Genomic DNA, 13,061 nt, shown 5'->3' with positions numbered 1-13,061 from the left:
GTAGAATCAGACTGATGTATCAGAATATTCTCTTCTATGTGCAATTTAGAGGCACCAAAGCAAAAACCAGATAAGGAACTGCTTGAAAAGAGGTTCACTGCACCGTTCCTGGCATGTAAATAACTTTCGTCTTTGAATTTTCAGAGTGCTTTAGAACTCAAGGCAATGGTATAAGAACTGAAGACAATAACTTGAATCAGACGATGAAGCTCTATACTGCTAATGGGAAGTAAGCATTCTGAAAAAAAAAATTACTCAGGAACACTGAAGACCAGCATGACATGGATGAGCAAGGGATCACAGTTCCCTGTTCTATCTGCAAAAATGAACTTACTCTCCCTGAATTTTTTCTTCATCGGAAGCAACATGTAGCTCTGTATACATTGGGTTTTGAATGGAGCGAAAGAAATAACCTAGAACCTGTGGTGGTTGCTGATCATAGACAGGATATAATTACTAAACTACTAGCAGTTGAGAAACTCAATGAAAAAACCCTCAAGAACATTAATAATGCTTTTGAGCTACTCTGGGAGAAACAATTAAGAAGCAACTGTATGATTACTGATTATATTCAGAGGAGTGCTACGCAATTAAAAAATGTGTGCCATCTACTGGTTAAAGGAGTGGCCGTTTGTAATGACAGGAATACGACATGGAAAGCTAGCATGAATGACAGATTCACCATAGTGAATGAATTTGGCCGTAAACCAGATGTGTGTTTTTTGGGTTTGTTTGATGGACACCACGGTGCCACAGCAGCAGACTTGACAGCAATGGAACTCCACATTTTACTTCTTCATCAACTTGCCCAATTTGATCCTTCTTACCAAATGACCCTGGAAGAACAAGCGGTGATCAATTCCTTTTGCACGGTGTTTAAAAAAGAATACACATGCATAGAAGAACTCTTCTCTACAAAGGAAAGGACAGAAAAGAGGTGTCGGTACACAAGAATACACAATGCCTTTGCTAAAGCATTTTTGAGAATGGATAGGCTTTTACGTCTTGGAAGGAAAGAAGACTCCAAGGTCCGGTGGAGTGGCTGTTCTGCTGTTGCCTGTGTACTAGAAGGAAATATTAAACATCCCAGTGTTACCCTGACTTTGAGAGGAAATGACGGTGAAGACATGATGGCAGAGAACTTCCCTTTTGGGAAGATGCCTCAAGTAGTTTCTGGAGTGCTACATGTTGCAAATACTGGTATGTACGTTGAAAGGTGCCAAATTCTATCTTGACATATTTCACTCCTGGCAGGAACACTTGTGCCTTGAGAATTTTTTTGACCTAAAATATTTCAGACCAAGTCAAGAAACTAACAGTAGTTCGAATGCATAGTACAGGGCTGGAGAGATGGTCTGGAGCACATGCTGTGGAGGCCTAAGTTTGAACCCTGAGCATCTCCTGATTCCTCCAATCACTGCTGTGACAAAGAGCACAGAGGCAGGAGTAGCTCTGGAGGACTACTGGGTGTGATTCTCTCCCCCCCCATGCAAATTACAGACACAAAAATAACCGTTGGGGGACCAGAGCAATAGTATAGCCGGATGCCTGTTTGCCTTGCATAAAGCCAACCCAGGTTTGATCCCCAGCACTCCATATGGTCCCCTGAACCCGCCAGGTGTGTTCCCTGAGCGCAGTTCCAGGAGGAAGTTCGGTGTGCCCCCAAAGCAACAAGAAAACAAAACAAAAATAATTGTTGGGGTCTGTAGAAAAGCACAGAGGTTTAGGCGCTTGTCTTGCATGCAGCTGGCCCTGGTTTGTTCCCTGGCACCACATACAGTTCCCAGAACTCACAAGGAGTGATTCCTGAGCATAGCCAACAATGACCCCTGAGCATATAGCTAGGAGTAAACCCTGAGCACAGCCGATAGTGGCCCAAATCCCTCCTGCCCCCCACATCTCTGAAAAGAATCATTGTAAATTTTTCCAGGATGTACATATATGATAAAATGTGATTAAAATCTTAAATTCCCCTCATGGGGCATAACATAAGCAGGGATGCTGGGGGTTGTTTTAGAAAGCAATGCTCTTCACAAAACAGAAACTGGAACTCTGTTGTGCTGGGAATACAGAAGCAAGGTAGAGGGAAGCTTGGGGCTTTGAAATCAGTAGCATCATTTAATAGACCCTGTTCAATCTCAGGGTTACTTCTGGCTCTGCCCTCAGGGATCACGCCTGGTGGGCTGGGGGACCGTATGGCATGCCGAGGATGCAACCTAGGTGGGGTGCATGTAAGACATATGCCCAACTGACTGTACTATCTGGGCTTCCCACTTAGACCCTCTGAATTTTATTCATTTCATGTACTGGCCTCAAGTTGACTCAGCTACAATACTCACCAGCAGGTTTTAATGTGATTTACTATTAGTGGCTGGGCTTTGTGACTAATTGTTGATAAAGGCAAAGCCTTGGTGTTAATGTGAATAACAAAACAAAAACCATTTCCCTTTTTCAAGAAAATGGGAAGTTCTTTATTATTGCTATTTTAATATATTTGCAATCTGATTTCTCTTGTGCTCCTTGGCCAAGTGGTGTCAATTTTGTCTTAGGCAGTTTGGGGGAGGGGGAGTGTTTTTGGAACACACCTGATGATGCACAGGACTCCTCTTGGTGAGTAGTTGTGTGGGATGGAGGAGCCCTGGGGATTGGTGCACTTTGAAACAGGGTGCTGGGATTTAACCAATCCTCCTCACGCAAAGAACATGCACCAACATTGCGCACTACCGCCAAAGCCCTCCTTTAGTTCTTCAGACACATGAACACAGTGGTTTTTTAAATCTTTTTATTGTGGTTATCAAGAATCTATTACGTGAGCCACACTGTAATTCTCTCTATAAACAGTTGACCTAATCTTGTACATCACAGAAAAGAGGCCATAACAAAGGCCTGGGGGGGGGGGGGGGGGTGTGGGGAGGTAATCCACAGTGAACTACCGAAAACATGTTTCAGAGATCGAAGGTCATGTTAAAGGGCTTCACAAGGAAGCTGCCTAGAAACAGCTGTGTACATGTGCCTACGGCAACCAACTTGCCATTGACTGTGAATTTCTTCTTTAATGGGAATAGTGCAGACTCCCCTGAGGTCCAGACAACCATCCAATATGGCATTTTCCCTTTGAAGTACACTGGCGTGAGTAAGTGTGGAATGCTGCTGCTTCTTGGTTGCCTGGGCAATCTTTTATCCTTCTCCTCTTTCCTCGGTGCCACTGGACCTCTGCATCCTACCAGCTTCTCAATCACAAAGATACCAGGAACTCTAATCCCGAGTGCTGTTTTTCTTCAGGGAGCAGTTTCAGAGGCAAGAGTTGGGGGTCAAAACCCTGGGTATTCGATGGGCCATACAGGGCTAGGGATCAAACGCTGGTCCCCAACATACAAAATGTGTTCTGACCCTATGAGCATCTTCCCAGCTCTTGGTCATTGTTCTTTCAGCATATTCCCCTTAAAATCCCATTTATAGTTAACGCTATCCAAAACTCTCAGTTTAAAGGAATCTATCAATTCTCTGGGGCTGGAGCGATAGCACAGCGGTAGGGTGTTTGCCTTACATGCAGCCAACATGGCCGACCCGAGTTCGATTCCTCTGCCCCTCTCGGAGAGCCCGGCAAGCTACCGAGAGTATCTCGCCCGCACGGCAGAGCCTGGCAAGCTCCCCGTGACGTATTCGATATGCCAAACACAGTAACAACAAAGTCTCCAATGGAGACGTTACTGGCCCGTTACTGGGCCCGCTCGAGCAAATCGATGAACAACGGGAGGACAGTGACAGTGATCAATTCTCTACACACTTCCATGGGCCTGAATCTTCTCTTCTACATCTGGGCTACATGAATAAATAGTTGATAGTTAAATAGTTTCTTTTACCCAGCAGCATCCAAAGCAAGTGTCCTACTTGTTGCCCTATCACTCCAGCCCAGTAACTTATACTTTCCAACAACCTCATGTACCCAGGTCAGGTTTAAGAATGAGTTCATTCAGAAGCGCTATTCTTTTTATTTTTGGGCCACACCCAGTGATGCTCAGGGTTTACTCCTGGCTCTGTGCGTAGGTTTTACTTCTGGCGGGGCTCAGGGGACCATATAGGGTGCCGAGTATTCAATCTGGGTTGGCTACCTATAAGGCAAGCACCTATAAGGCCAACTATTGCTCTGGCCCCCAAAGTAAAGCTTTTTGAGAAAGTTACTTATTTTGAAGTAAAATAGTTTTTGAAAAATATGAGGGGAATTACAACATGGGGTTGTCCAGAGAGGAGAAACCACTATGTAGATTTTCAAGAACACTGAGAAGTGTATCACCCAAATACTGATATTAAGTGGCATTCGAATTTGCAAACATCCAAATCTATGTATTCAAGTATTACCTTTTACCAGTTTTGTTTTGCTTTTTTTGGGTCACACCCAGCGATGCACAGGGGTTACTCCTGGCTCTGCGCTCGGGAATTATCCCTGGCGGTGCTCAGGGGACCATACGGGATACTGGGAATTGAACCCAAGTCAGCCATGTGCAAGGCAAACGCCCTACCCGCTGTGCTATTGCTCCAGCCCCCACCAGTTTTCTAACAAATTGCATTTTTGGTTCGTGTTGCTCTGGAGTTTCTTCACAGGGTCTATTTTGGGGCTCTGGGCCACTCCCAATAATGCTCAGGGGTCACAGCTGATTGTGTGTGTGTGTGTGTGTGTGTGTGTGTGTGTGTGTAGAGACTAATATGTGGTGCTGGAGAGCTTGAACCAGGGGTTAGCTACATATTAGTAAGATAGATAGGGATTTCCCCTCCCTCCTTTTTTGGGTCACACCTCGTGATGCTCAGGGAGTTACGCCTGGTCTGCACTTAGGAATTATGCCTGGTGGTGCTAAGGGGACCATATGGGATGTTGGAGAGCAAACCTGGGTTGGCAGTGTGCAAGGCAAATGCCCTCCCTGCTGTACTGGCCCCTAAAAGTTATTCTTGACTGAAGTATTTGAAGGTGTTTCAAACATTTTTTTTTCATTCAAGTTAGACTAATATTGCTGATTTAAACACTAAACTTCCAAAGGAGGAATGAACTGGCTTGCTTCAAATCTGAACTAAGTCAAGTTCAACAATTATTTTACACGCAACATTCTTTTTGATTTTGGGCCACACCTAGTGTTTTTCAGGGCTTATTCCTAAGTTGTGCTGCTCTAGGATCGCTCCTCGTGGGCTCGGGGAACCAAATGAGGTGCTACAGAGATCAAACCCAGGTCACATTTGATTAGATGCCTTACCTGCTGTACTAACTCTCTGACACACAAAATTGTAAGTGTCCTGTTTTACTTTTACACTAAAACAAAGAACAGTTAACTTGATATGATTTACAATTAGTTGCTCACTGAACTCAATTTATAAAACAATCTTTCAGGTAATGTTGAAGCAGTCTTATGTAGAAATGGAAAAGGCTTTTGCCTAACCAAAGAACATACTACACGAAATATCAACGAACGCAGAAGAGTTCTTCAGAAGGGAGCTGTAATTAGTTCAAATGAACCATATGGGCTCATAGAAGGACAAGAAAAATCAACACGGGGACTTGGATTTCATGGAAATCCCAAACTGAAAAACGTCATTATTCCAGCACCTCAAACTATCTCTGTCCCAATAGATGACTTATGTCAATTCCTTATTTTAGCTACTAATGGACTTTGGGAAGTTTTAGATAAAAAGGAGGTTACTGCACTGGCGATAACAATATTTCAAGCATATAAAAAAACCTACTCTTCAACCCAAAGGGTACAAAGCAAAGAATTTTTGTTTTCCCAAAAAAATGAACCTTACAAATCAAAAAGTAATAGCAACATACTGAATCAGTCTACACCTGACTCTGAAAGGATAATATCAACTATAAATCCAGGAGTTACTTTATCTGATTCAAAATTACCTCAAAGTATAATCAGTAACCCTGAAAATACAGGCCCTCTTCTATCAGAAATGACTGATTCTGAAAATGAGACTTACCAACATTCTGCACCAGAAGATTCAAATGGAAAACAAAAAGAATCATGTTCTCAAAATTTCTACGAAAGAGCAGCTGAATATCTCAGTCATGAACTTGTGAATGCAGCTTTAGCAGCAGGGTCAAAAGACAACATTACAATTATGGTAATACTTTTCAGTGGACTGGAGTATCAAATTAATCTATGAAAGATAAGGATGATTATGCAAAGCAAAACAAATAATTTCATAAAGGCAATTCTTCCATGAGCCAGACTAATGCATTAATGCATGCATATCCTTATAAAGAATGTAGTAAAGAAAATGGAGTAGATTTCAGATTCTTAACCATTTATATATGTTCATTATTCTATGCCAAAAAGAGAGAAAAAAAATTTGCTTTTTCATACCACTTTATTCCAACCTGAGCACCTCAGTATAAAACTAAACACTGGTGAACTGTTTTCCTTACTAATTCTGAATTATTATAAATGTACAAGTTCCGCTAGCAGTTCAACACTTAAATAGATTAAATCATCTCATCTCTGACTCAAGGTAGATTTCATATAATGAAAATATCTAAAACAATTAGTGCAATATACTGAACTGAACAAAATAAAAAGAACTTTGGAAACAAGGTTGCAAGATCGTTACTAACATGTCTCAATACTTTATGTTACAAATTACAGATACACCCTTTCCTTATGGTTCTAGGCTCCGTAGGTACAAGTGAAGGCCCTTTCTTTCAAAACTGGATAAGAGGAGGAAAAAATTAGCTGTTTTAGTAACTGTACATTTTGTATACTTTTAAGTCACTCTTAAATATTACAGAAAAGTAATAAACATATATGGAGACTATGATGCAGTACCCTATTTACAGTACAGCTGAAAATTAAATTTAAAATGATCAAGTTTGAATGTACATAATTGTTAGTGCATTGCCTATATTATGTCCAAAGGGATCAAAAGCCCCTTCTCCCTCCCCCAAACCAAAACCACCTACTGTAATGGCAGCAGTGATTAAACAGAAATCAGACACGTGGTTGCATTTTTTGTTGAAGAGCTAACACGAATGAAGGGAACACTACCCATTAAGATGCATACATACTAAAACAAGATGGGATTACATTTGTTTTTAACCGCACTCAAAAAATTTAAATGGCTGGTTATTAATTTAGATGCCACTAGTATTAATCCCCCTCCCCCCATGGAGGTGTGGAGTTCTCTTGTGGTTAATTTGTTGAAACATAGAATGTACACTTTAAAATAACTATTACTAGGAGAAATTACAGTTGCCTGAATACTGAAGCCAAGCATAAATACCTTTGATCACCTTCTAAAAAAAAGAAACACCTTTCTTTTTAAGTCCAAATTTTTTAAGTTCTGAATCACTTTCATAGACTTCTTCACAGAACTGGCTGGTTACCGTGGATCAGGATATTCATTTGTCTATATGCCTGGTGATCAGAAATGATCCCCTAAACCTTCCAAGGAAACAAGTATACACGAAGCTCTTATTTTCCCCTTTCTACCGCTGAAACGTTAGTCACATGCATGTTATTAAAAATTAAGTTCAAAACACTTAAAATAATTCTGTATTAGAAAGTCGACTCTAAAGTCTCTTCTTTTTGGAAGTCATACTGGGCTGGTTAGATGCTCCAAATCCTGTTATTAATATTTAGGAAGCAGACGGATATTCCAGCTGGTTCAAACTGGAGGTTTAGTTACTACAACACTGACTCCTGGTTGGCTGTGTGGGTTCGGTAAGGTCTACTCCTCTTCCTCTGGCAGAGTTTGCTCCTGGATTCTGTGGTTCATTCTTTGGCAACTTTTTAGCTAAGGGGAAAAAAATAAGAATAAACCCAGTCAAAACCCAAAAGCTACAATTACTTTTATCTACTCATATTTTTCCACTTTATCTCAAGTAAAATCAAAAAACCTCATCTTCGTTCACCCAACTTCTGTTGAGCACCAAAAGCACCAAACCATGGTCACTGTCCTCAATTTACTCAGTTGTATGACAAGGCCCACTTGCAGATACAAAATTAACATGGAACACGGAAATCTTTAATTCTTTATATAGATGGCCTTAACTCAAACTAGTACCAGAAAGATGTGCTTTTCTCTTTTATTGATCCAGGGAAATAGGACCAGGGCCTCACACATGAGAGGCATGAATGTGCTCTCTCACGGGGATTTTCGGAGAAATAACTAAAACCTTTTACAAGTACAATACTTTGTGACAGCATATATGAATAAAGTATAAATCAAACGAAGCCCATCTAGTAGTTTTAAAACCATAAAAAAGCTTTTAGCCCAGTCTGATTTGAGGGTCCTATTATCTTGTTTCCTGCTAACTACTGTGGTTCTGAGTATAATCTGTCCCATATATAAAAAAAGAGCATACTGTTGCACATTGTTTTACAACTGTGTTAGCATCTCCTGATAAACTGTAAGTCTGAGCCTCTCACAATGAACACACTTTATCCTAAACTGAACACCATTAAAAATTCCCCTGTGGAAGACATTCAAGGGCTCCTGTCACCTTTTGTGGTTTTTGGACCTCACCTATTGACGCTCAGGGGTTACTCCTGGCTGGCTCTGGGTTTAGGAATCACTCCAGGCTATGCTCAGGGGACCACCTGGTCAGCTGTCCACAATGGAAATGCCTTACCATCTGTACTATCTCTTCAGCTCTGACTCTTGTCACTTTTACTGTTTTCTTTAGCTTCTGAACCAGGTTACTGTTTTAATTTTTATGATTTCATCTTGAGAGCATGGAGTCCGCCGCAGCTGTGGCCGGGGTCACTGTGCTCACGTGGGCACCAGTACTCCCCCACTCTCCTCCCGCTGTCCCCTAAATCAGCAGACACAGTAACAACAAAGTCTCCAATGGAGACGTTACTGGGCCCGCTCGAGCAAATCGACGATCAACGGGAGGGCCTTTACCTTTACCATCTTGAGAGCATTTATTTGCTGACAGAAATGTAAACATCCTGGTTATCAAACACGTCTGTACAATAAAATGCTACGAGATGAAGAGTGCTTGGCAGTGTAGGTAGTAACCAGAGCCAAGGTGGACCTTTTTTTAGGGGGCAGGGTGGGGGGAGGGGCAGGGATGAAATAGTGTCTTTAGTGGCCAGCAGCACTCAGGGCTTGATCCTTGCAAGCTCAGAGGAACATATGGGGCGCCAAAGATGGAGGAAACTTCCTTATTGCAAGTACCATTTCACTACCTATAATTCAAAATCTGTGAGACAGACATCACCACAGAAACATTTTGGGGCCAAAAGAGGTGGTAGTGCAGGGGCTGATTAAGGTGTTTGCCTTGCATATCGCAAACTCTAGTTTGATCTCTAGTACCACTAACTGACCAGTGAGCCCTGAGCACAGAGCCAAGAGTAAGCCCTGCACGCATAACCTGGGATGATCCTAAACCCAAAAGTAAAATAAAAAATAAACAGGTGGGAAAAGTGAATAGCCATTTTCAAAAGAATCAAACTAAACCACAACCTCATACTGTATACAAAAAATATCACAAAATTGAACAAAAGCTTTAATACAAAGACCCGAGGGCATAAAATACACAGAATACAATATCGTGCTGTTTTGTAGGGAGGGTCTCCTTGTAATACTCAGCCAAATCAAGGCTGACGGTCAACACTCCAGCTCAGAGATGTGGTACTGCTCAAGCCCAGCAGCGCTGGACAGGCATCAAACTTGGGCCTTACATTTGCAAGGCACATGCCTCTGACTCTGGAGCTACCTCCTTGGCAAGGTAAGAATGTTGTACACAATCTGAAAAAAACATGACTTAGCTAATTTGAAGAATGGATGTTGTTTAGCTTTCTCTCAACACTGTGCCTCAAAGTTCTGAAACCTTTCCCACTATTTTTATTAAAATTTTCAATCAGCATTATTTATGTACCTTTTTCTTAACATTTGTCAAGAATCACTAATTTGTTTTTTCTTTCTTTTTGGGTCACACCCGACGATGCACAGGGGTTACTCCTGGCTCATGAATTCAGGAATTACTCCTGGTGGTGCTCGGGGGACCATATGGGATGCTGGGAATAGAATGCAGGTCGGCTGCACGCAAGGCAAATGCCCTACCTGCTGTGCTATTGCTCCAGCCACAAGAATCACTAATTTATTTAGGGGGTAGGGCACTTGAATTGATGTGACTGACTTTGGTCTGATTTAAGTCATCACCAGTGCCCACTTAGAGTCAGGAACAAGCCCCTGATCAGTGCTGCGTGTGACTCCGCCATCCTCCTCAAAAACGAAAACCTAGCTACTTAAAAAACAAAATAAATAAGTGCTCTATAAAGGGTAGTGGAGATGTAAGAAGTTATTGATCAAGGAGAGAAAACTCAACTGGGCCCAAGAGGATGCTCTACAGAACACATGTTTTGTGTGTGGCTGGCCTGAGCACGGTCCCCTGAGCACCACTGGGAACAACCCACAAGCACAGAGCCATGAACAGTCAATGGGAATGGTCCAGTGTTGGCCAAAAAAAGAACAACAAAAATTTCCCAAACAAAACAAAAACCTCTTGCTACACATTGCCCTAAAATGTACTGCGGAGGTCTGGGGTTGTGGTTCTGCATGAAAACGGGGGTCAAACCCTGGTGTGCGCGCATGCACACAATGTTTGACAGCAGTCTAGAAAAGCAGTGTAATGATTAAAAAAACACCTTTTAAAGATAGCCAAATGAAGCATACTCCCATATAACTACATTTACCTGTTTGTCTTACCTATTGCCATGAATATTTCATTTACATTCATTGATGTTTTAGCTGATGTCTCCATGAATAATAAGCTGTTGTCATCTGCATAGGACTGTGCTTCCTGTTTTCAGGAAAAAAATGACATTCTTTTTACATATTATACCTGATTTATTTTTGCTATAAATAAACAAACTCTGATTATTACTACAACTTGATTAGAAAGGAAACCAGAAGCCAATGAGAGATACTGAATGGGCTAAATGCATAAAGGAGGCCTGAACACTAACTGGATAAAGAATCCTGAGCATAGGTTGGAAATAGCTACTGAGAATTGCTGGGTGTGTCCCCCAACTGGGGAAAATGTTAAAAAATCGAAAGGAAATCCAGAGGATGGAGGGATAATACATCAAGGTACTGCCTTGCATGCAGCAGACTTTATTTGGATCCCCAGCATCAAATACTACCAGTGATTACTCCTGAGCAAGGCCAGGAATAGCCCTAAGCACCACCACCAAGTATGGCCCAACTTTCTCATTATCAAAACACCAAAGCAACGCCTCAAGTAACTAAAAGCTTAAACACTGTAAATTTAAAATAAGAAAGAAAAGGGAAGCCTACTATGTAACACTGGCTCCAATCACTAAATGGTAACCTCTGGATCCCATTCTGAATCAGACATTCAAAGATGTGTTTAGATTTTATTTTTTGGACATACAGTGCTTGTGGACTACTTCTGGCTCTGAATTAGGGGGTTGCTACCTGTGGTGTTAAAGGGACCAGGGCTTCCTGTAGATAAGCATGCTTTGTACAAGCTATCTTTTCAGCCTGAAGTATGTTTAATTTTTGTTTCTGGGCTACACACAATAATGCTTCCTGGCTTCCTGGCTCTATGCTCGGGGATCGATCACTCCTGGAAGTACCAGGGATAGAACTAGGACTGACTGTGTTTAAGGCAAGCATCTTGACTCCAGTACTGTTTGGCCCCAACACTTTTAAAAACAATCATTACTAATTAATCATTTAAAATGCTAATTTTGAATTCTCTAATGAATTAAAATTAGTTTTTTAATCAGTGTATCTCATATTGCCATTATAAAAAAAAATCTCATCACAGATTTACTGGCAATCATAAGCAAACTCCCTTTCAAAGAAGCTTAAGAGAAAAAAGCAAACTTTAAAAGGTCTTTACAGAGACACAGCAGTGAATCCTGGAAGACAGCAGCTCGATAGAGATCTTTCTGGACCCCGTACGGAGCCAATTCCACCAGGGCACCTCAGATAGAGCAGATGTGCCCTCTCTGCCCACTCCAGATGATGCCCTGGTGGCCACATGCTTCCAGAAGAAAAACCTAGATACACAGTTCAGGGACTACAACTCCAGCCACATGTTGGCAGCGGAGACAGGCTGTCCCTACCTGCTTCCCTGTCTGCTTGGGGTCCTGGCTGTCATGCCCACAATCTGCCTCTGGGCGCCATCTCAGCGCATCAAAGGCATTAATCCAAAGACTTCCAAATGAATCTCAAAATGGATTAGCTCCTACAGAGATGTCTCTGGACTCCAACCATTTATAATTTTAGAATTCCAGAAGTGACCTCTCATGATATTTATAATAAGTAATAGAAAATAAGTTTTCTAGCACCAGCCCCTGGCTTGAATAGTAAAGGGAAAATTCAAAATAATGGTGGTGGGATTGGTGCTAAAATATTGAATGTATTCAATTAATGTGAACAACTTTGATCACTTGACTTCCCATTAATCGTTGATTTGCTTGAGCGGGTGCCAGTAACGTCTCCATTTGTCCCTGTCAAACAACTTTATGAAAATAAAATGTCTTTAAGTAAAGGTATCTGCTTTAAGTGACTTTTCCAATAGGAAACATTCTCAACTAGTTATATTAGGTAATGTGAAATTAAAGTTCCCACCCTTCATTTATAAGCCACATTTGGTACTACTTAGAGGTTGCTTCTGGCCATGCACAGGGGACCTTATGACGTGGGGATGAATTGCAGGCCTCTGGCATACAAAGTATACACACTAGCTCTTGGAGCTATCTCCCCTGCAATTAAATATTCTTAATTTGTATTCTGAAGGGTCCTTTAAGAACAATCAAATGAATGTAGGTATATGCATACATATATGTACATACAGATATGTGGGAGTGAAAGGATCAGATCAGATAAAAAAAAAGAGGGTGGCTTTAAGAAAAAACACATTTTTGCATTGTGGAGAGCAACTACTTCCTTTGTAATTGTCTAGAGACAACAAAAAAATTTAAATCAAGGTATATGTTACAGCTGTGTAAAGTTATTTACCAATGCAGGCTTATAGGAGGCATTTTGATAAGGGCATATTTCTAAAATCTGCATTTGCAGCTTCTAAAATT

At 41.3% G+C, this 13,061-nt stretch overlaps 2 protein-coding genes across 2 annotated transcripts in view; one reads left to right on the top strand and one right to left on the bottom strand.

Moving 5' to 3' along the window:
* Window positions 1–281: 281 nt before the first annotated feature.
* PP2D1 (protein phosphatase 2C like domain containing 1) lies at window positions 282–6,156 on the top strand. Its single transcript, XM_056129307.1, has 2 exons — window positions 282–1,200; window positions 5,378–6,156. Exons 1-2 carry the CDS (start codon window positions 282–284, stop codon window positions 6,154–6,156), a joined length of 1,698 nt encoding a protein of 565 aa, XP_055985282.1.
* Window positions 6,157–6,341: 185 nt separating this feature from the next.
* Window positions 6,342–13,061, bottom strand: part of RAB5A (RAB5A, member RAS oncogene family) — a 30,052-nt gene continuing 23,332 nt past the window's right edge. Inside the window, exons 5-6 of the mRNA XM_056129472.1 lie at window positions 10,705–10,798; window positions 6,342–7,782 (exon numbers count right to left, since the gene is read on the bottom strand). Of these exons, the coding sequence (XP_055985447.1) occupies window positions 7,667–7,782; window positions 10,705–10,798 (210 nt within the window). The 3' untranslated portion in view covers window positions 6,342–7,666. The remainder of the gene's footprint in view (window positions 7,783–10,704; window positions 10,799–13,061) is intronic.

The sequence above is a fragment of the Sorex fumeus genome, unplaced genomic scaffold (genome assembly GCF_029834395.1).
Source record: "Sorex fumeus unplaced genomic scaffold, SorFum_2.1 ptg000072l, whole genome shotgun sequence".
Taxonomy (NCBI): Eukaryota; Metazoa; Chordata; class Mammalia; order Eulipotyphla; family Soricidae; genus Sorex; species Sorex fumeus.
Note: the sequence above shows the minus strand (reverse complement) of the source record. Positions and strands in the feature narration are given on the sequence as shown.